A 24,752-nucleotide genomic window follows, 5' to 3' on the forward strand; every position below is an offset into this window, starting at 1 on the left:
TCCCAACATGGCACATGGTCTCCCCAAATTATGTAAATGACATGGGTTAAAATATTTAAACTTAGCCCTACTATTAAGTAGTAAAGAATGAAAAACAAATTAGAAATTTATATATATTCTATACATTCCTAAATAGGAATTTACTTAGGAGTTTACTATGCATACTAGCTGCTTTATATATTCTTTCATTTCATATTTACAACTTACCTGCCATATGAAGTACCATTATCTCTATTTTACATGGAAAGAAATCAAGACTCAGCACAATTAGGTGGCTTGCTCAAGGTCCTCAGATAGGTGCAGAGGCATGGCTTTAACCCAGGTTTTGTCTGACTCCAAAGCCCAGTGTTTTCTACTACATAATGCTGCTTCCCTAGAGTGGGTTTAAATGGGTGAGAAGAGTTGATAAATGTTGAATCCTTCAACTTTGTAAAAGTGAATTTGAGTAACATTTTAACTTCACTTTCAGGAGTGGCCCAATAAGGAAGCACTTGGTTTTTAACACTACAGACATAACAGGGCCCCCAAGGGTAACTTAAAGAATTTAAGTTTAATAATTACCTAACAACACATATTCACACACAGTATTTGAAATGATTTAAAAAATGAGAGCTCAGCTTGAAAAGATGACTAATATTTAACCTTTATTGTTGATTAAAAATGAACTTTCTAAAATATTAGTAAATCTCATTTTTAGCTCTGTTTTGAATTGTTGGTACCAGTGAAGTAACATTTTTCTTCTTTGAATCTTTTCTTGTAAAATCATAGTTTTCTCTTTTTCTAGAACAGCAGGAAGTTCCTTCCAGTTCTTAATAAAGATAAAGGGTGCGTCCATGGACTTGAGTAACTGCAGAGGAGCAATATGGTTAGCAGATGCATCTCCACAGCTGCCAGCTGTCATCACGTCTTCTACCACAGGAACTGAGCCGTAGGAGCAAGCCTCGTATATCCTATAACATTCCGTGTTTACTCCCACTGGGCACAATGTGAGATCACTCTGTAGCAAAGCATCTTGATAATTCTTAAGGCTTTCATTTGTTTCCTGAGGCTGCCACCTAGAAAATTAAAAAAAAAAAAAACTGTAGTTTTCACTTTACTAAGCATATCTTTTGTGTAAGAAAAGATTTTGTCTTCTAATGTTAGTTATAGGAAATAGCCAACACGTTATAGAACAACAGGTAGAAGAGGTATAAAATCTTGTAAATAGATTTCTTGAAAATAATTAAGAATTTGAAAAGTTTACAGCTACACATTTTTTAATCTAGTGACCACCATAAAATTTCTGCATGACTGTTAATTCAGGTAATATTCTCTAAGTGCCAGGTCTTCTTTCTCTACCTCAGCCCCCAAATTCCTGCCCTTATGGAGCTCATATTCTAGTTCTAGTCGTAGAGATGGATAGTAAGCAAGGCCAGTCAGTAAACTATTTAGGAGTTAAGTGCTGTGAGTAAAAATAAAGCAGAGAAGTAGGAGGGAGTTTCTGAGTGGACAGCGTTGTAACTGTAAACGGGTAACCAGGGAATGTCCCATGCAGGGACTTCTGAGCAAGGAGATGGAGGGAGGGAGAAAACCATGCACATATCTGGGGGGAGAACAGAGTATACAACATGCACAGAGGCCAGGGGACAGCGTGTGCCTGGCATGTTCATGGAACAGCAAGGAAGCTAGGGTAGTTGAAGCAGAGTAACTGTGAGGGAGATGCAGACAGTGAAGTCATAGCATCCCATCATGCAGGATTTCGATCAGGTGATGGACCTGATCTGTTTTATCAGAATTAATCTGGCTGCTGTGTTGAGAATAGACTGTACAGGGGCAAGACTAGGAGCGGAGGGAACAGTAGCAAGACACTCTCTCCTGACCACTCCTGTTTTCTCAGTGAAGTAAGCAGTAAGGTCACAAGGAAAGAGTGGTTGGAAAGAGAGAAGAAAGCAGAAAACAGTCTTCCAGGAGAGGGGAGAGTACAGTGACAAGGGAGGTGTGACTGCTGGGCACCTGCTGTAATAATCTGACACCAGCAGTTTAGCTGGGATTTATGATCCATTGTTGTCACTGCCCTTTCATGGTCCTTCACTCACCTCACCTTTACTTTCTTCTTTACGCCACTTAAATTTCATAGTCAATCATGACTGCAAGTACATTCAGCTTCCCAGTGAGATCGATGGGCACCTTCCTCTAAGCTGTCTGGCTGCATGACTGCAGGTATGGAGCAAGTATAAAAGAGCTGGATTTAACCAGTTAGGGTTTGCTAGACTAGGCATATGCACAACTTTCAGTACCTTCCTCTCTATATATCCCTCCTCTGCTCCATATTGTTTTACAAGGCATTTACCATCTTCTGATATACAATATATTTTACTGCTTTGTCCCCTCCAGCAAACATTTAAGTTTCAAGAGGGCATGCACTTTTGACTGTTTTGTTCACTGCTGTATCCCTCATGGCTAAAATAATTTCTGGCATATAGCAGTTGTTTGGTAAGTATTTGTCGATTGAATAGATACTATAAGATTACACTAACAATAGAGTTGTGAGTTGTGCTTTCCAAAAGAGTTTCTGCTACAATTAATAGAGTTTTAGATCTAGAAGGACATTTTTTAGGCATTACTTCTCTGATGATTGCTTTATATACAAGAAACTCTGTTTATTTAAGAACAAAATAAATGATTCCAAACTTTCTTCTTTCAGTCGTGAGCACTTGCTTCATGATTATTTTGTTAAAGATGGAAGAAACTTAACCCTATTAAGTCCATCCATCTCCCCACCCATCCAACCATCTACTCCCCATTTATCCAAGGCCTACCTGTGCAAGGTCTTATGCTAGATCTGGGCAAAGAATATAATTCGTGGCCCCTGTCCTCTGGGGGCGTCAGGTTCCTGAAGGTGTGAGGAATATTTTGTGCTAGTCTTGGAATACTCAGCTGGTCTGCTGACCATCTCAGGAAGGAACCTAAGACCCTACTGGCATTCAAAACGTCCTGTTTATCAAGTCTGAATAACGAATATTACTGAGGACGACTGAGCACCTAATATTTGCATATGATAGTTGCTATTGTTTCTCTTCAAGATGGACTACAGCTATAGGAGATTCTTCCTATTTAAAGTTTATACAATCTAGTTTCTTTAATTACCAGTATATCTTCAGAGGAAAAACAGGTATTAATGGTGTTAACAATGTCTCTTTGGAAACTTGTACTGCCTCACAAGTGATTCTCAGACTGCAGAACAAAATGGATGGATCAAGTAAACACAGAACTTACTGTTCTCTTGCTGAAACCCAACAAAGCTTATCTTTCCCATCTTGTTTCAAAATGTTCATTAGTGCTTGTCTGGAAGAATTTTCATAAACAGTTCCTAAGAAATTGCATAAGTAAGGCCTTTCATTATGCAACATTGACCAACTTGCTTCCACCACGGGAAAATTCCTGTATCTATAAAAATAGGCACATATGAGTTAACAATATATACAACAGGACTGGTAAATTCCCATAACCCAACATCTGAGGAGCATGATCATATGGAGAGATTTAAAATACGATTTCTAAACCCCAAATTGTAATTTTCCATGTTTAATTTGGAAAAGTCCCTGACTCTACAGACTTAAAAAAGAATCTCACATTGACATCCTTATAAAATTGCTACAGAGATTATGCGCCCAAAGTGCTTTGTTTCTTACATTCTTCAACTTCTATTACATGCTGGTAGGTATAAGACACACTGAATTCAACCTTCAAAGTATAAATAACCTTCTTTATTCATAATGATCATGATTTAATGAATGTTTTGGTTAGGTGATGCAAAGATTACAGAATACGTATTGCAATGAAAAAGAGCTCTAATTCCAAAGGCTTTTCAAGCAGATTTTTAAATAGAGCCTGTATGCCACACAGGAGAGGCTGGCTGCAATCAGCCCATTCTAATGGGCATTTGGAAATAACGGAGATTATACTGTGTGCCTGAGATACAAACTTCACATGGGAGGAAAGCTTTATATAACAAGTCTCTCTCAGTCTTGGCATTACTACCATTTTGAGCCAGACATTTCTTGTTGCAGAGACTGTCCTCTACACTAGAGGGTATTCAGCAACAGCCCTGGCCCTTACCTACCAGATGCCAGTATTACCTCCTCCTCCCATCTGTAACAACCAAAAATACCCCCAGACATTGCTAAATGTCTCCCAGGGGCACAGTATTGCCTCTGGTTGAGAACCAATGATCTGTAAGAAAGATACTGGCCTAGTCAAACAGTACCAGAATTACAAGGAGTTTCCATTCAATCAGTATGAACAGGTTATATACTGCTACTGGGAAAAGTAATTATTTTGTTTCAAAACATTTTACAGTATCAGCTCTACTCAAGGAAGAGATTCCTCAGAGTGTTTTAAGTCTGGCTATACTCAATATAAAACCTTTTCTTTGGTCCTATCCTCAACCTACTTGAATATTATAGTGGCAGACCAGGGAATATGTCTTATTAAAGCACTCCTGTGGTGGTATTTGTGTAGCCAACTTAGCAGCAGTCTAACATCATATCTGGTAACCATTGACAGAATAATGAATAATAAATACTGCATTCAAAAAGCATTTAGTGAGGTTTCTCACAGTTCATCCATTTAACACCTATTTATTGAGTACCTACTCAATGCAGACACTGTTTTAGGCTTTGCAGATAAAGCTGTGAACAAAAGAAACACAAATCCCTGTCCTCTGGAAGTTTATGTACTAGTGGCAACTCATTTAAAAACCCTCTATTAATAGGAAAATAAAAAATAAGCATTCCACTTTGTGGACTTTGTAGACATATTGAGAAGCCTTTGCCATTATTTAATTAACCTCTATTATTATAGAAGAGATTTGTGCAGATTCAACCAGTCTTAGTGACAGATGTAAGCATATTATAATCCTATCAAATCCAAGGGTACTGTGTGCTCCTGATTTAATATGCCTTTAAAGTAAGGTTCTTCTGTTTTTACTGTAAATTACAGAGATTAAATTTAAAGAAGGTCTATCTGCCTGGCACACACTGTTACACATCGCTTCGGGGTACTCCTGATAAACTTGAAAATTCATCCTATGCCTTGGAGTTGTAAAACACAAAAAAGTAACTCATCTGCTCTTGTCATAAAAGGCTAAAAAACACTAAAAACCTTATTATTGTTACTGAAGCATGAGACTAAACCATATTTTTGCCCTCAGAAAAGATTGTACCTAGCTTCCCAGATGATCCCAGAAGAATTACATTTATTATACATTAAAAACACAATCTCCCTGATTTAGACATTTAGGTAATGTGTAATAATATTTTGCACTTACGTTGCTACTCCTAAAGGCCACTGAAAAACATCCACATCATTAATCCAAGGGCTGTCATATATTATGAAGAGCAGCTCCACAAAGCCTCCATTTCTTTTGAGGAATCGGTTTATCCATTCATTATTACAATGTTCATTTCCAAGCAAAACAACAGCAAGATGCTGAAGTTTTTGAGTTTGCACTAAATTTTGTGCATAAAGTAACCACTGGGTGGAATAAAAGATCTTAGTTTTTTCTCTTCCATTTAAAACAAGTACCACATTGTTCACATCAACAGAGAAGTACCCTGGGACTACAGCAGGACCAGTGACGAAACTGTAAAAAAAACCCCAACAAAACAAAAACAAAAGTGTTTGTTACCAGAGAAATTTTAAATTGTTTTATATAAAATCTACAATAAGATTTAATCTATATTCTTCCTGGAAACAATTTCTGTAATACAAGTGTTTTAAACAACTTTGGATTATGGGGCATGGCTGTAGATTAATGGGAAATTTTGTTTGTAGGTAGATCAACTTGTATATGATAATCAGAAATGTGGTAGGTAACTTTTTTTTTTTTCCAAAACAAGTGCTGGCTAGAATTTGAGTTGTTAAGCAAAGAAACACAGTTGAATAGTGTGCAAATCTGCGTAGTACCTACTGGAGAGGTTAAGGTCAGTAGTTTCTACCCCTTTTATGGTGTGAGATATTATGCTCTTTGAATTAGTGTCTGAATCCATGGATGAGAAAGGGTTGATGAATTGAGAAATGGAGAATGGCATAAATATTCACGAAGTTTAAGTCTCAAAAATATGTTAAAGAAGCCACATGCAATACAATGAAACTGGATTATTAACTCTATACATAAAAGTAAACTTGAAATGGATTAAAGACCTAAATATAAAAGATGAAACCATGAAACTCTTAGATGAAAACATAGGCGAAATACCTCTTGAACATAAGCAAGAGCAACTTTTTTCTGGATATGTCTCCCCAGGCAAGAGAAACAAAAATAAAAATAAACAAGTGGACTATATCAAACTAAAAAGCTTCTGTACAGCAAAGAACACCATCAGTAGAACAAAAAGGCAACCTACAGTATGGGAGAATATATTCATAAATGACTTATTGATAAGAGGTTAACATCCAAAATATATAAAGAACTCATATGCCTCAACACCCAAAAAACAAATAACCCAATCAAAAAATGGTTGGAGGACCTCAACAGACACTTCTCCAAAGAAGAAATACAAATGGCCAACAGGCACATGAAAAGATGCTCCACATCACTAATTATCAGGGAAATGGAAATAAAAACCACAATGAGTTATCACCTCTCACCAATTAGGATGGCCACTATCCAAAAGACAAGAAATAACAAATGCCAGTGAGGATGCAGAGAAATAGGAACCCTCCTACCCTGTTGGTGGGAATGTAAATTGGTGCAACCATTGTGGAAAGCAATATGGAGATTCCTCAAAAGAGTAAAAATAGAAATACTACTTGACCCAGTAATTCCACTCCTAGGAATTTACCTGAAGAAAACAAGGTCCCTGATTCGAAAAGACATATGCACCCCTATGTTTATGACTGCACTATTTGCAATAGCAAAGATATGGAAACAACCTAAGTGTCCAACAGTAGATGAATGGATAAAGAAGATGCGGTACATATACAAAATGGAATATTATTCAGCCATAAGAAGAAAACAAATCCTACCATTTGCAACAACATGGATGGAACTAGAGGGTATTAGGCACAGTGAAATAAGCCAGGTGGAAAAAGACAAGTACAGTATGATTTCACTAATTTGTGGAATATAAAAACTAAGCAAAAGAGAAGGAACAAAATAGCATTAGACTCATAAGACACTAGGAAGGGATTAGTGGTTACCAAGGGATAGGAATTGGGGTACAATAATTCATAATTACAATATAAGTTGGGCATGGGGATGGTACTATAGCACAGAGAATACAGATAATGATTCTGTATCATCTTACTACACTGATAGATAGTAATGCACTAGAGGGGGTGGGGATTTAATAATATGGGTAACTGTTGAACCACAGTTGTATGTTGTATATTTGAAACCAACATAAGACTGTATATCAACGATACTTTAATTTAAAAAAGATAATATGCACCCTATGTTTATTGCCACATTATATACAATAGCCAAGATAAGGAAGCAACCAAAGTGTCAACAGATGAATGGATAAAGATGTACATATACACAACAGAATATTATTCAGCCATAAAAAAGAAAGAAATCCTGCCATTTGTGAAAACATAGATGAACCTAGAGGATATTATGTTCAGTGAAACAACTCATGTAGAGAATGACAGATACCATATGATTTCACTGATTTTCAGAATATAAAAACAAAGTCAAATAGAATGAATAAAATAGCAGTAGACTCATAGACACTGAGAAGTGACTGGGGTGTGTAGCTAGAGCATGTGAGGAGGAAAAAGGGGCACAAAAATTGCAATCATAGTATAAGTTGGTCACAGGAATGGCGGTACAGCATAGAGAATATAGCCAATGATTCTGTAACATCTTCTTATGTTGACAGACAGTAATTGCACTAGTTGGGGTGAGGATTTAATAATATGTGTAACTGTTGAACCACTGTGTTGTATATTTGAAACCAATATAATACTGTACATCAACTATACTTCAATAAAAAATACACTTAAAAATGTTAAAAAAGCAAGCTGCAAAACACTCAAAATATAACTATGTAATTTGAAACTGTAAACAGAAAGGATATGCTTCTCTAATTTTTCTAATTCACAAGCAGTTTGAGCAGGTACAAAGAGTAGTTTAATAAAGCAAGGCATACACTCAGGGATGGAGTGTGGGCATGCAGCAGCGTAAACACACAATCTGAATGGGAGGATACACACCTAATTCATTACAGCTGTTGCCTGAGGAGGAAGGAAGAGGAAAGGGACTGGAGAACAGTATAAAGAAAGCTTCAAAAAAAAAAGAAAAGAAAAGAAAAGGAAGATTCACATTTGTTGAAAATATTTAATTCCTTTAAGAGGAAACTTAAATCTCGGAAGCAAATAGGACAGAGAGCTGGAATTCATTAGTTCTAGGTGATAGGTAAATGGGAAACTTGTATTACTCTCTCTTCTTTACTGTAGGAAAAAACATTGTCATAAAAGGAACAGACATGTTTCATAACTCACATATTATATGCTGCTTAGAATAACCAATACGACTGAAGTTTAATGTGTACTAAATATTTTTTTTATGACGCTATCATTGAAGGTTTATTATCAAGTCCCCACTCCCAGTGCAGTCACTGTCCATCAGTGTAGTAAGATGCTGTAGTCACTACTTGTCTTCCCTGTGACCTCCACCACACGTGTGCCAATCATGTCCCTCAATCCGCTTCTCCCTCCCTCCCAACCTGCTCTCCCCCACCCCTCCCCTTTGTAGTCCATTCTTGGGAGTCTGAGTCTGCTGCTGTTTTGTTCCTTCAGTTTTTTTCGTTGGTTTTATACTGCACAGATGAGTGAAATCATTTAGTACTTGTTTTTCTTGGCATGGCTTATTTCACTGGGCATAATACCCTCTAGCTCCATCCATGTTGTTGCAAATGGTAGGATTATTTTTTATTCATTTTGTTATCATTAATCTACAATTACATGAAGAACATTATGTTTACTAGACTCCCCCCTTCACCAAGTCCCCACCACAAACCCCATTACAGTCACTGTCCATCAGTGTAGTAAGATGCTATAAAATCACTACTTGTCTTCTCTGTGTTGCACATCCCTCCCTATGCCCCCCCTACATTATACATGCTAATCATAAGGCCCTCTTTCTTTTTCCCCTCCCTTATCCCTCCCTTCCCACCCATCCTCCCTAGTCCCTTTCCCTTTGGTAAGTGTTAGTCCATTTTTGGGTTCTGTGATTCTGCTGCTGTTTTGTTCCTTCAGTTTTTCTTTGTTCTTATACTCCACATATGAGTGAAATCATTTGGTACTTGTCTTTCTCCATCTGGCTTGTTTCACTGAGCATAATACCCTCTAGCTCCATCCATGTTGTTGCAAATGGTAGGATTTGTTTACTTATTATGGCTGAATAATATTCCATTGTGTATATGTACCACATCTTCTTTATCCATTCATCTACTGATAGGTTGCTTCTATATCTTGGCTATTGTAAATAGTGCTGTGATAAACACAGGGGTGCATATGTCTTTTTGAATCAGGGATATTGTTTTCTTTGGGTAAATTTCTAAGAGTGGAATTCCTGGGTCAAATGTTATTTCTATTTTTCGTTTTTTGAGGAACTTCCAGATTGCTTTCCACAATGGTTGCACCAATTTACATTCCCACCAACAGGGTGGGAGGGTTCCCCTTTCTCTGCATCCTTGCCAGCATTTGTCGTTCCTTGTCTTTTGGATGTTGGCCATCCTAACTGGTGGGAGGTGATATCTCATGGTGGTTTGAATTTGCAATTCCCTGATAATTAGCGATGTGGAGCATCTTTTAATGTGCCTGTTGGCCACCTGAATTTCTTCTTTGGAAAAGTGTCTGTTGAGATCCTCCACTCATTTTTTAATTGGGTTATTTGCTTTTTTAGGTGTTGAGGCATGTAAGTTCTTTATATATTTTAGATGTTAACCCCTTACTGGATATGTCATTTACTAATATATTTTCCCATACTGTAGGATGCCTTTTTGTTCTACTGATGGTGTTCTTTGCTGTACAGAAGCTTTTTAGCATGATGTAGTCCCATTTGTTCATTTTTGCTTTTTTCCCCCTTGCCTGAGGAGTGTGTTCAGGAAAAAGTTGCTCATGTTTATATTCAAGGGATTTTTGCCTATGTTTTCTTCTAAGAGTTTAATGGTTTCATGATTTACATTCAGGTCTTAGATCCATTTCGACTTTACTTCTGTGTATGGAGTTAGACAGTAATCCAGTTTCATTCCCTTACATGTAGCTGTCCAGTTTTGCCAACACCAGTTGTTGAAGAGGCTGTCATTTCCCCATTATATATCCATGGCTCCTTTATCATATATTAATTGGCCATGTATGTGTGGGTTTATACCTGGGCTTTCTATTCTGTTCCACTGACCTATGAGTCTGTTCTTGTGCCCATGTACTGTACTAAATACTTTTTAAAATACTGTTTAATCTATCTTAAAATCAGTCACAATGGTTCTGGATTCTTTACAACCTGTTCAACCATTTCTTTGTAATGTGTTATGATCTTTTAATTTTTATTACAAAGATGCTGAAATCTTTCTTTTACTGCTTATTATTGTTAGGGATAAAGACTAACATTTTAAAAATGCCTTTTATAGACAAGATACATAGGCATTTTGCACAGGTCATCACTCAACCTCCACAACAACTGTGCAGAGTAAATTAGCCCCCATTTTGTATCTGGGAACTCTGGCTTCAGTTGCACAAGCTAGAATGGCAACATCAAGTTTTGAATCAAGATTTGTTTAGCTTCAGAGCTTAAGTTGTTCTCATGACACATTGGTTAACAAATACTAGAGTTAGTAGGTGTTATTTAAGACACAAAATCCAAATACATTATTTGTTCCTATGTGTATGTACCATGTGACTCCTATGACATTATCTACAATGATAATAACCTCCGGGATCAGAACCATGCTCTGAGTTTGCCTTGGACAGAAGGTAGCACTGAGATGGCCAATGATTCAGTGATTATATACTTAGCAATTTAGGACAACCTGCGAAATCTGAGGGGCTAGAAAACACTTTTGGGATAATGATGATGGTACTGATTGGTCTAAAATATTTATTATTGGCTGTATATGAATACTTTCTTTCTCCCTTAGAATTACAGGCAGGCATAATCCTTACAGCATAAGTCTTCCAGTCCTCCTCCCCACCCTAGGCCAATTTTATGAAGAAAGAAAAGGAAACACCGAGAGAGGTTCCATGACTTGCAGAAAGCTAGTAGGCATTAGACAGGCAATGATAGACAGATGGGGCTCAAATGTAGCTATTGGACATTTGTGTGCCCAAACATTTTAAAGAGTGGCATATAAACTACTATTTTTTTTAAGGACATAAAACATTTTACCAAGGATAAAATCAATAATTATCTAATAACATTTCAATTTCTAATTAGGTTAAGATAGGTTTGGCCCAAAAATGTTTCTGTCAGCATAATTTATCATAAGAGAATCTAATAATACCATGAGACTTTAACTATATCCTGACAGATATATCTTTATCTGTTATTGTTTATCTTTGATGTAATTGTTTTAAAGTATTGTTCATAGGGTAAGGCTCTGAGATATAAAGCATTTTCAAATGATATGTTGAGGTATTTCTTTACATAAGCATATAACAGATGATAAACACTTATGCAGTGTTTTATAGTTCAGGAAACACTAATATGAGAGTATATATAAAATGCCAAATGAAATAATACAGTATATAATTGCTAAAGTAGTTTAAATGAAAGGGGAATCAGGAGAGGAAGGTAAAGTTAAAATCTTTCTAGGAAATATAAGTATTATGAACAAAGGCAGAGATGCAGATAAGCTAGTGATTCAAGGATATATAAGCAGAATGAGATTACATAGGGGCAACAGAACTAAGTTGGAGAGAAGCAGTGGGCTTGTAAGGATAAAAAGTGGAAATAGCTGTAAAGACTAAATACTGGTCACAGAGCTTTCAGTTAATAAATGTTAGATATTAGTAGGTGAAAAAGCAGGAAACAATATTCTAACTGTACTATAATTTTAATTATACATAGAAAAAACACTGGAAGTAGACATGACAAAGTGCTGTTACCTTATTTTTAGAATTATGGGAAAAGTAGAATTATGAGTGATTAAAAACTCATCATCTGAATTTTCCAAGTTATAATAACCACTTATTAGTCCTTTTTATTATGTACTTAACTTAAAAAAAAGAAATTTGCAATTTGAAAGTAAATGAACTTATTGCACAGGTCACTTAACCAACCATATGAAGTTGTAGCCTTGCTTGTAATGAGAAATGGCACTGAGATACTATTTCTCACCTGTCAAGTTGGCAAAAATCTGCAAAGTTGGCAATGCAGTCTGTTGGTGATACTGTGGGGAGGCAGGCACACTCACAGATTTATCAGGATTTTGCCAAAATCTAGCAAAATTAACCACATTTATCTTTTGACCCAGAAATCATATTTCTGGGGCTCCATCCCAGAGATACACTGGCAAAAACATGAAAACGTAAGTATGAACAAGCCTAATCACTCCAGCATTACGTATAACAACTAAAGGTGGAAACAAATACCCACTGGTAAGAAGACAAAAACCTTCCAATCAAGCATCCACTCAAACCTCTAGACTCCAGAGTCTAGATCACACTACCAATTTACAGGAAATACAGGAATCAAAATATGCTAACAGAGATGCAATCAGCAGCTCCAAAGCAAAACCAAATGCATAGCAAACAATGTAACTTCTTCAACAGTTAGACTGCAAGGGAATAAAATTTGTCTTAAATTTTTAAACACTAGATATTTGATAAAAAGTAATTTCTTCACATTAAAAAAGGTAAATGAACTTATAAATCTGAGTACTAAATATTAAAAAACAAATTTTTTGAGTCCTGAATATTTAGGATGAATTAAAAATCTTAAGTCAATCAGAAACAGATTAAGATGGAAGAAGACATTTTATAATTTAGTCAGAAAAGCCAAACTACACTTTTCCCTTAAAAAATTTCAAAAACTCAGAATGTTTGGGGCCTTTTTATCACAAAGGCCCCCAATGACTAAAAATATGCTACATTTGAATAGGAAGAAACCAAAAGACAGGACCATTTTTATGCAGTATTAACTTAGCTGGACATTGCAAGACTTCTGTTCACATACCATGAAATTGGGAGCTGTGTAAGTGTTTTAATACCTGGTTTTAGTCATTTATTATAATGAAAAAGTACAGTAAACTCTGTTCTCAAATAATCATTTTTATGTGAAAGGAATGCTTCTAATTGCATTGATATACATAGATTAACAAAATGAAGTATGATTCATTCAGGGCACATTTGACTGCCTGGGAATTTCCACAGTTCCTTTTAGCACTTAGGTTCTTACAGAAGGAATGTCAGCCCTTAATGATAACTGGCTTTCTGGACCTCAAGGCCAAGCTTAGGTTATGTTGAAAGCCACAGGGTCAATACTGTGGAGCTAGTTATAAATCAGAGGTTCCCAAACTTTCTTGGTTCCCAGTGCCTTCAGTGTCTCAACAATTTTCAAAGTATCTTCCATGCCAAAAGAAATGAGTAATGGTTCCGTTTTTTAAGTTGTGGCATCCAAACAACGTAGTATTTATGTCCTAACAGCATAAAAGCCACTTAAAAAAGCAATACGCACACACTGAAACAAAAAAAATTCCGATTTCATTCTTTGCTAACCACAAATACTTCACAATGGGATGGATGTGTGTACCTGTTGAGCACTACACAACTTCTCACACCCTGGAATCGTAGTAGACACTACCACTGTCATTACTGGTCCAGCACTGGGTTTTGGATGGTACTTGGATTTTAGCAAAGCAACCATGGAAAACCCAGCTCCACAAAGGCCAACACTGAAATGAATGTAGGATGGTCTAATGCTGAGACTGTGAACTACCCTGAGTTAGTAGTTTGCATGGTGTCTGACAGGTATGATGGCATAACTATTTCCCACAAATATTTAAAAGATTTTGTGTGCCCCTGGGTGCTTCGGTATCTGGTCTAGGAAGTACAGATTTAGGTAAAGAAATGTAGGGTTAAAAAAAAAATCCCTATAGGATTCAAATACTTTGTGCGTGTTGGTCTGCCTGCACAGTTTCCTTCAAAACCATTTTTCCACTTGGCCACTAGAGAAATCTATACAAAAAACATACATATCTTGCTTAATCATCTTCAGCTGCTTTTCACTGTCCAAGAATAAAATCCAAGGGCCTTAATGTTGTACAAATAAGGTCCACCATGATCTAGCCCTTATCCTGCATGCCCAGTGTCAGCTATCCTACACCATTCACATGCTCTATGGATTCTGAATGGCTTGCAGATCCATGCACAAATCAGCTATTTATCAGTTCTTAGCCCCTGGCAGTGCCTCTGTGGGAATATAATCTCTCACTGCCTTGTTAAATCCCATTAATCTTTTAAGACTTGGCTCAGCTATTATCTCTTCTAGGAAGCTTTCTTGATTGGCTCCATATCACCAGTTCTACTCAGACTGGGTTAGTTGCCTTTCTGCTGTATTTCCCTAACAACGTCATAGAGTGTGCACACCCTTATTATTATGCTTTATATAGAGTATGGATATTATTTGTATGTTTGTTTCAACCACTAGTCTGTGAACTACCTGAAAAGCATTTTACTCACTTTGAAATTATCAGAGCCTACTATGAGTTAACTAGGAGGCACTCAGTAAATGTTGAATGAATAAACAGTAATTCTCTTTAAAGGTGTTATTACTCTACTAATTTATTTAAGTTCTCCTATTGCGTTTAAAATATGAATAAAGTTATAAAAATTCAATTTAATAATACATTTTCCAGCTATATATTACATAAAGTAAGGCTTCTGTGTGAAATATTACAATGTATTTTTGTGTGATAAAAGGTACATCTTAATTTCCTAAGGTTATTAGTCAATCATCAATCATAAAAATTCCATTAACTGAAGAATAAACATACTTAAGGAGCTCATATACAAAATTTTAAAACAGTGATTTACTCTTCTAGATTTCTTAGCATATATTTAATAGTCAGAACTTCTAGTTCTCAATATTTTTTCCCTTTTCCTCTTTGGTCCCATTAAAAATTTTCCTCCCAGTCAGTACTTTCAATACCTAGAAAGTCTGGAGAAAATATTCAAATATTGAGGTCCAAGCTGAGTGTAAACAGAATATATTTTTTAGAATCCAATTAAATTGTTTCATTTTTTTCTAAATTCTGGAAGCACTGCTGAACAAACACTATACACACAAACACATATATACCATTATTACAGTAAGTAAGTTATAGATAAAATTACTAATTTCCCAGTTAAGAGTCTGGCAAATGCCTTGATAAAGAGTAAGTGCATATGCCAAACCATGCATATGGCTCTGTCATTGAATTCTATATATCTTTTGGTTGATACATAGTTTTAGGATATTCAGTTTTATAAAATAGGAATACCAAACTCATGAATGACCTTTGCATTTGAATAGTTGCTGCAATTCACCGTGCTTTTGTGGTACTCCTGCCATGATTCCACACCTTCCTAATTCAGCGCTTGTAATGGAACACTCCCATTCTCAGACTGGCTTGGCTGAAATGGGAGAATGGGTCTTAAGAAAAATTTAACTATATTGTCTTTGTATACCAATGAAAATTTCATTTGACGCCTGCACTTATCTATGGTCCAGTATTTGGCTTAATGTAGTGTCAGTAACCATTAATATTATCTGTAAAAGCTTTCACTCACTGTGATGAGTAGTGAGCTCACAAACTTCTTTTAGAAGTAATATCCAGAAATTCTAAAAATAGGATCATATTTTATTCTATCATGATTGAGAAATTAGTTCAAGTTTTCCATAAGTAGCAGATGCTCACTAAAATAACTTAAGTGGACTTGGGTAACACTGAATTAAGTAATTTGACATCTAGCTTTTATCAAATGGGTAAACATTTATGTATCTTCTGATAATGCCTGCACATGGACATTACAGGATTCTGAAGGCAATCTTATGGAGATGTATAAAGGCCATGATGAGCAAAAGAGTCCTCCTAAGAAATAAAGGATAACAACAATAATGGAAACACAGAAAACAGAAAAAGGAGAACTGAAAAGGTAGGAAGATGTTGTAGTACCTATTTAAGTAACAGTAAAAATAATAACAAGCCTTCTATAGTGACTATTATGGGCCAGATACTGATCTAAGCACTGTACATCTATCAATGCATTTATCTTTAAAACAATCCTGTGATACAGAAACTATAACTTGCCTTATTTAAAACTTATGGAAATCTAGGCACATAGAGGTCAGAGAGCTGATAAGAGGTAAAGTTATAATCTGAACTGAGATATTTTGGCTGCAAAGTTCAGGCTCTTAACAACTCAATCATACTGCTACACTGCCCAGAGGTGACAGGGCAAACTGACTCAAAAGTTCAGTCTGTCCCACATGTATTCATGTATTCATATCCTGAGCACAAGCTATGGATGCTATTGATTCAATGGTGAACATGGAATAATTTCTTCCCTTCTGAAACACAGAGATCTGGAAGTATTACATATATATTTTGATTCCATGTTTAATCAAACAACCTTCAAATAACTAGGCATCACTTGTAGCCTGCCTATATGGAAAGAATGTGCTGGTCAAGCCAATACAAGCACATGCACTGACTGTCAGGTCTATTTCCATTCTGGGTTATTTACTTGGTATTCTGGATTACATTCTTTGAACCTATGATTTGATAAGAATCAGCATTCATGAGCCTGATCAACCCTGGGACACTGATGGTATCCTTTTACTTCTGCTTCAGACCTATTTGTGGGGCTAAAATTAAATGACATAAGCTCTTTGTAAACAAAGATTTCTTAAACAAAATGTAGTTTTACTTATTTACAACAAAGAATTCTTTCAGTATCTTCAAGGCGACCAATTACTTCTGATTCACTTTTGGTCAAATAAAGCTGAACGTGCTGAAACATTTAAGTTAGTACCCAATATCCCACTCAATTCAAAACTTGTAATTTCATATATATTTATTAATTTTGGAAAAAGAAGTTATGTAGATTACTCTTCATGAGGCTAAAACTTTAATATGTCATTTTAACACAACTGTAGACTTCCTTGAATACACAGTTCTACTAAGTCCTAAGAAAAAATAGCATTGATATTTGAGAATAAGATAAAATATCAGGTAAAAACTTTAGAAGGTGCGGGTAAATTTGGCTTTCTTTTAGGAGTTAATGCTGTTTGCTCAAATCCTTTCCTATCATTACAGTAACACTGTATACTAATTTCTCTGTGAAATCTTAAGAATTTTTCTGAAAAAAATCTATGTATCATGGAAGAACTATTAGACTAATGCCCATAACACATACTTTCCCAAAACTAAAATATTAGATTAATATGCCTAATACCCATTTATTTTCAAATACTCAAATCCAACTACTGTAAGTTCAGGACTACACATAAAATTTTGAATAGCATTATATCAATAGAAGCCTGGGGGTGAAAAGAAAAATAATCATTATCAATAATAATTTAAAAACCTAAAACTTTTGGAGAATGATTACTTTGAAAAGATACATGAAGTGAATTTACTTTCAAAAAACTGTATGAAGAAAGAATTAAAGGAGTGAAAATTCCAATGATAGTGAGATTTTTCTCTTGACTTTTGTGGGAAAAACATGGAATCCTAACAGAAACCAGAATCTTTGGTGCACATTTTTTCCCCTAATGCAATTGTTACAAGAAGAAAGCAATTTAAAATAGTAATTTTTTTTATTTCAGTAAGAAAGCAAAATCTAGTAGAAAATAGCATTCTTTTATATACCAAAATTATCACAATTTTTCTAAATAAAGATCTTAATTCTATTTAAAAACTTTAGAAAATATGTAATCACAGATACAAGTTTTATAAAAATAAAAGCTCAAAGTCTTAAGAATATGCAAGTTTTATTAAAGCTAAAAAATAAGATTTCTGTGTAGGACAGGGAATATGGTCAATAATATTATAATAACTTTATATGGTGACAGATGGTAACCACACTTATTGTGAGCATTTCATAATGTACATAATTTGTGGATCACTACCTTGTATACCTAATACTGTATGTCAACTATTCTTCAGTAAAAAAAAATTTAGGAAGAGATTTCTGGAGTACTGCAGTACAATGGTAATATACCATCATATCATGGTAGAACTCACATATGAAATATATTTTAGTAAATACAATATTCAAAACTCCTAAGAACAGCTTTGATACTACTTGATTATAAAAATATGTGAACATGACTATTATATGAAAGAGATAAATGAAATTACTCTTAAGTTTACATATTATTCCTCTAAGAAATGGAATGCTAAATGCTTATCAACAATCAAAATGTTAAAAAATTTGAAGCATGAACTTTTCTATATAATCAGAAATATTTTGATAAAAATGAAACATGGTTCTAATAAAAAGGAATATTTTATAACATCCAACTTCATAAGAAAATGTTCAGGATAAGCTTTTAACTACAAATACATATTCATGGGATTTACTCCTCTCTTCTTCACAAGTTGAAGTATTTCCTATAAAAATATTTTCCTTATTTTTCCAGCACTTACATAACACATTGTACAGACACATAGCAGAAGTTATTTTGCACAATTATTACCTGTAATGTGTTCTTCCTACAACTGAATTTCCTTCTCTCCACTGAGCTGTCACATCAGTGGGTTCAAGTAAGCCTTCAAAAATGTGCTCCCAGAGATATAAACCTGGTATTAAAAACAAAGACAAAAAACATTTACTAACTGATTTTTTCTGGTATGTGAGATGTATTTATGTTCTGTTCTTTTATATATTTGAAATTAGGAAACCAGACTTTATTCCTCTTTGGTCCTGTGGCAGACAGTTCTACCAAGCAATAGCTCAAAATCATCAATATGGCAGCTAATGTATGAGTGACAGAACTCAGAGGTTGTCAGTGTAAAACGTAGCAAAGTGTGGGTATTTTAAAGACAATAACGTCTCTTATTCAAAATTTGCAAAACCTCTAATTATCACTGGACCTTTACTATGTATTTCATTCTGAAATGTGTTAATATTATAATGTAAGTTATTATATGATTAGAACTATGTCTGTATTACAATAACTGGGGGGATTCACCATTTTGTGCCAAACACAACCAGAAGAGTTCATGTATATACATATACATTCAATATTTCAAGAAGACAGTAACTCCTCCTCTCTTAAACACATATCCCTCACTGTATGATGCCTTCTGTAGACAAATGTCATTCCATCTGTTTTCTTAGGGGAGCCCCTGATGTTTTATGATTTCACCTCAATGAAAGCTCTGAGAACAGAGGAGAGCAGTGCCACACAATGAAGTCCTCTGTAGATAACCTGGGAGCCCTGTTCACTTTTGCTTTTGTTGCCAGTACATTTGGTGTTATATGCAAAAAATCACTGCCAAGATTAATGTCAAGCTTTCCCCTATGATTTCCTCTAGGAGTCTTATGGTTTAAGATCTTATATTAAAGCCTTCGTTTTGAGTTGGTTTTTGTATATGATATGAGGTAAGGGTGCAAATTCTTTCTTCTGCATGTGGATATGCGTAAGTCCATCCACATCTTCAATCTTCCACCTTTGCTCCTTCTGGGCTACCGATGAACCAGCTCAGCCACTTGGTGGGACTTATAAGTCCATGGGCACCCACTCCTTATTGGGCCACTTCTCTCTCCACATAAAGTGAATGAGCAGATGTTCATTTTTTTGCCAAAAGCTCTGCTCATTGGGAGGATTTTCCATCACTAACATATTTCAAGGCAAACCTAGCGATACAGTAGCAGTCCACCTTCAGTCAGCACTAATGTTTCAGGCTTATCTGTTTTTTTTTTCTTTCATCTGGACATAAGGAAATTCCAGTGAGACAAGCAGGATTTGAGTGAAAGGCATCAATATTGTAGTGGCAGGTGCTTAGCCGTAAGTTTGTTCAGTTTATTTGTATCTCCTGCTCTGCTTATGAAGAAGAGAGTGGATCTTAAAAGTCCTCATCACAAGAAAAAACACTGTTTATGTGAGGTGATGGATGTCAACTAGACTTACTGTGCTGATCATTTCTTACTATATACATGTATTGAATCGTTATGTCGTATATCTGAAATTAATATAATGTTATACGTCAATTATATCTCAATTTAAAAAGATAATAAATTTGAATTGTTTGAGCCAGTATATTTTTGGCAAATGGTTATGGCAGCTATAGGCAACTATAAATTATGGCACCTGGAAATGGGGTGCTATTATAACATATACTTAAAAATCTGTAAGTGGCTTTGGAATTGGGTAATGGGGAAAGGCTGAAAGAATTTTGAGGTGCTTGATAAAAAAAGCCTAGATTAGATTGCCTTGGACAGATTATAGGTAGAAATATGGATGCTAATGGCCCAACTAGTGAGAACTCAGAAGAAAGGAGCACAGTAAAAAAAGCCTGTATCACCTTGGAGAATATCTAAATCATCATAAGCAGACTTTTGGTAGAAATATGCACATTAGAAGTGCTGCTGGTGAGGGCTCAGAAGGAAATGAGGAACATGTTATGAGACTGGAGAAAAGGGAATACTGGTTATACAGTAGAAGGCTTAGCTGAATTGTGTCCTGTAGTTAAATGATAGGCTTGGATATTTAGTTGAAGAGATTTCCAAGCAAAGTGCTGAAGCTGTGGCCTGGTTTCTTCCTGCTGATTACAGCAAAACGTGAGAGGAAAGAGAAGACTGACAGAAGAACTGTTAAGCAAAAAGGAACCAGGACTTGATGATTTAGGAAATTCTCAGCTTATTCAGATTGCAAAAGAGGTGAAAAACTGGGAGATATGCTTTCAGGAAAGCATGCTTTAGAAAGGTGGCTGAGGCTGTGATTGCATATCCTTTTACTAATGCCTCAGAAGGATAAAAAGGTCAGAATATTCAGTTACACAGAGGGCTTTTGAAGATATTTGGTGTAATTTACGGATCTCCTCAGCCATCTCAGCAGAAAGCAGAAATAAAGAGGGATTTCCAGGGAAGACCTACGAAGGAACTCTTGTATAATGGAGTGAATCCTTGTGGCATACATAGGAGACCCACAAGTTTTTTGAGAATGTTGTATCAGCAGAAACACTACCAGCTTGGACTAAAAAGGTTGGAGAGATGTTGAAATGAAAGAAGGCTGTTGGACTCCAAAAGTCCTACCAGCAGGAAGCAGGCTGATAGAACTACTGAGTTGCAAATATATGCTACCCTTCACAACAAAGGAAGTGTACTCCAAGGGTGGGGGAACTGAATGGCTGGAAATAATGCTTTGAGCCACAAATTATTTCCTGGCCTTGAAACCTAATGGAGTTTTGCCTGGTTAGATTTCAAATTTACTTGACCAGTGGCTCCATTTTCCTTTCATTTTCTTCCTTTTTGATAGGAATGTCTGTAACTGGTATCCAATGATTGTGCCGGAAACTAGGTTGATGAAGGTAATGTCTGACAAAACTCATCTGGCCACTCTGCTAGACTGAGAAAAGTCAGAAAACATGAAAACCTGTTAATACATAGATTTAATTAAAAACAAGAATAGGAAGTGGGAATTAAAGGAAAAAATTAATATAGATGTTGTAAAGAAAAAAATTGCTACAACTTGACAATTAGAGGCCTGAGTCTGAGTACTTGAAATTTAGAAGTCAGTAGTAATTTTTAAGGATGTATATTTGTATTCAAGTTTGAATGAACTTATTAAACACCATGGGCTGGGCATTATTCTCAGTTTATTTTCCTCTCATCTGGTACTTTCTATCCATATCTCTTGTCATACTACACACATCCAACTCATGTTTACAGGCCAAATAAAGATCTTTCTGCTTCACTAAATTCTTTGACTCTTCTAACCCTCTATGAGGGCCCCATTCTTTCATTGAGCATAATATGTAACTTGGAACACTAAACTCTCACAGAAAAAATGCTTTTGTGGGCAATCAAGTTTAATCAGTGACATACAATATCTCCTTCTTGGACATTCTCAATGAACTCTTGGCATATTAAAGGCTCTGAGAGAGGCTTGTTTTACTTTGTTAAGTTCAATGTTTCCCAAACTTACTTGGCCATCAAGGGCAGGGGCCACATCTTATACTTGTATATCAAGCATCCAATAAAACTGTGCTCTGGTAAAATCAACAATAGAATGTGTGCCTGTGTGTCTATGTAGGTAAAATTGTAATATTTCCAGAATATCTCACCTGGCTTTAGTATATCTGCCTATCAACAGGCGCTCAAGGGTGGAGAGAAGTATGCTTTAGTGCATTTGCATCATTCCTCAGGGGCAGAGAGAAGTTCATCTCCATATCAATGGGTGATTACCTGGGCAGCAAAGGGCTTATCTGTACCTGAGAGGGGCGCGGTTTTGCTTCTGCTGGAGTAGGAAAGAGAAGGTCCCAGACTGCAGTTTGTAAGCTTAAATAAATGGATTTTAACTTTATTTCTCCTTTTAACTGATTTAGGTTTTAGAGGTATTTTGCCCCAGGATTTTCTTTCCCCAGACATACAGTCTATTTATATACATGTTTTCTAAGGAAAAGGAGAAATGAAATAGAGAAAAAGTGAAAAAAATACATCACAACTTAACAAATGATGAAATAAACTATAAATGTATTAAAATAAGGTGAATTGAATATTAATAAAATGCATTTCATGATACTTTGACATGTCTTAGCTCTAAATATTAACTTACCAATGGCAGCTTTGCCCCAGATTTGTACATGGAAGTCTGTTTTCCCTTTTGTGGATTTATTTAATATTTGAAGGCTAGTTTTAAGTCTGTGTTGTTGCTCATATTTTTCATCTCCTTCCCAAGGATTCCATTCTTCACTTTCCAAAGTAAACTGCTCTGTTTTAAAAAGAGAGGTACAGTGTTTATTAGTCAGGTAGAGCTGCAGTCGCAGATGAATTCAAGCCATTTAAATTAGATGTTAGGGGGTTCTGGTTTTATCCTAACTTTAGTATTTCAGAGAGGTAAAGCAACTTAATTTGAACTGGTTAAACACACACATTAAAAATCAAATCAGAAATTTTTATTAAATGTTAACACGAGCCATGAAATCTCTCCCCAAAGAAACCTTCCAAAACAGCTGGTGAGTATGTATCAAGTGACAAGTTTAACTTTTGCAATTCTTTATACATTGTACATCCGTAAACTATACGTAAAAACCGGACTTCAGAATGTAAAGTGTTCAACAGTTTCATATACTATAGTGCCAAATTTCGAAGAGGGAGATATAAACCCGAGTCGGATCCTGACAAAGGTCAAAATACAGGACAGGGCATCAGAACTTGGAGGGAAAGCCCCCTGGCCTTCTGAAGGCACTGCGTGTTTAGAGAAGGCTCTTTGTTTCAATATGGACACAGCTGTCTTAACTCCAGCTGCATTCCCTGGAATCCCCGGCATTTTGCGACACCACCTTCGATGTTTAGGGCACTGTTTCGGAGATGCGCGCGCCTGTCAGCCTCGGGGTGGGGAGTAAGCACGCATGACAGATTCGGGCAAAGGCTGAGGCATTCGTACCCGCTCCAACCCCGCGCCCAGGGCTGGCCGTGGAGAGCTAGCGGGCGAACGGCCGCCCCGAGCCCGGACCGGACGGCAGGGTCGGCGGCCTCGTGGCTCGGCCGTCCCCGCGCGGGGTCCTACCTCGGCCGCGTCTCTCCCGCGCCGAGGCCGCCCCCTTCCTGAGGCCCCGCAAAGACCCGGCCGGAGCCAGGCGGCGGCGCCCGAAGAAGACGTGGTAGGCGGCGTAGAGGGAGAATAGGCAGTACAGGGCGATGAGAAACGAGCAGAGCCGCTTCCGCGTCAGCCGCATTCCACTCAGGCTTCCCGTCAAGACCGCCGCCGCCAAGGAGCAGGGCCGAAGGCAGAGACGCCGCTCAGCCTCCGGACGAAGGCGGTGTTCGGTGCAGGGCCAGGGCCTTACGGAGGGAGTCGCCAGACCCCGCCCAGCCCTGCCAAAGCCCAGCCAGGCCCCGCCCTCCACCGCGCCCGGTCGTCTCCTCCGCCTCCCCCGCCTCCCCGGCCCCGCCCCCGCCCGAGCGTCCCTACTTCCCGGCCCCGCCCACGCTCACTCAACTCAGGCTCCGCCTCCCACCCCGTCTCTCCCCGCCGCAGGCCCCGCCCCCTTAGGTGTAGCTGAGATCCCGCTAGTCCCCCACTCTGGAATTGGACGTAGGACGGCTGCACCTTCCTCGCGTGGCTCCCTTACCTCTGCAGTGTACCCACGGTCCTCTTTAACAGTGCCTTCCCTACTATGTACATAAAGACTTCGCCGTTATTTGACCGCAAAGAAAAAAAGCCAAAAGCCAAAAAACAACACCCATCCTGGTCCATGAAGGCCAGGTGAAGGAACCGACCACACCAATTTTGTTCAACACGTAATCCCCAGCCCTTAGCATAGGGCCTGCTACAATGACAGATGAATGAATACAAATACCTGTTAAAAAAGTTAAGTGGTGGTAGTGGCACAAGATTGACTAATGCTACTAAATGGTACACTTAGAATGGCAAACTTTATGTTATATATATCTTATCGCAATCAAAAAATTTAAAAACTAAGTTTTATCACTGTAATGTGACTTGAATGCACACAGACATGCAGTCTTTTGCCTAATAGAGGCTGTAAAAATGAATGATCTCCATTAACTTGCTATGTCAGGCCTTGTGAAGTTGGGCTACAATCTCTTGTCAG

The 24,752-nt window shown here is 37.0% G+C and overlaps 1 protein-coding gene across 2 annotated transcripts; it reads right to left on the bottom strand.

The window, feature by feature from the left end:
* Positions 1-625: 625 nt before the first annotated feature.
* LOC118927262 (ribitol-5-phosphate xylosyltransferase 1) lies at positions 626-23,996 on the bottom strand. Of its 2 annotated transcripts, XM_036915207.2 has the most exons (6): positions 23,705-23,996; positions 22,751-22,906; positions 18,668-18,770; positions 5,309-5,623; positions 3,256-3,426; positions 626-1,055 (listed from the first exon to the last, which is right to left on the bottom strand). In XM_036915207.2, exons 1-6 carry the CDS (start codon positions 23,871-23,873, stop codon positions 638-640), a joined length of 1,332 nt encoding a protein of 443 aa, XP_036771102.2. In that variant the 5' UTR covers positions 23,874-23,996; the 3' UTR covers positions 626-637. The 2 variants fall into 2 exon arrangements, with proteins under 2 accessions (XP_036771102.2, XP_057342635.1); XM_057486652.1 differs by lacking the exons at positions 22,751-22,906; positions 23,705-23,996 and adding an exon at positions 12,323-12,493.
* Between the last annotated feature and the right edge of the window lie 756 nt (positions 23,997-24,752).

This window comes from Manis pentadactyla, chromosome 10 (genome assembly GCF_030020395.1).
Source record: "Manis pentadactyla isolate mManPen7 chromosome 10, mManPen7.hap1, whole genome shotgun sequence".
In the NCBI taxonomy this organism is placed as follows: domain Eukaryota; kingdom Metazoa; phylum Chordata; class Mammalia; order Pholidota; family Manidae; genus Manis; species Manis pentadactyla.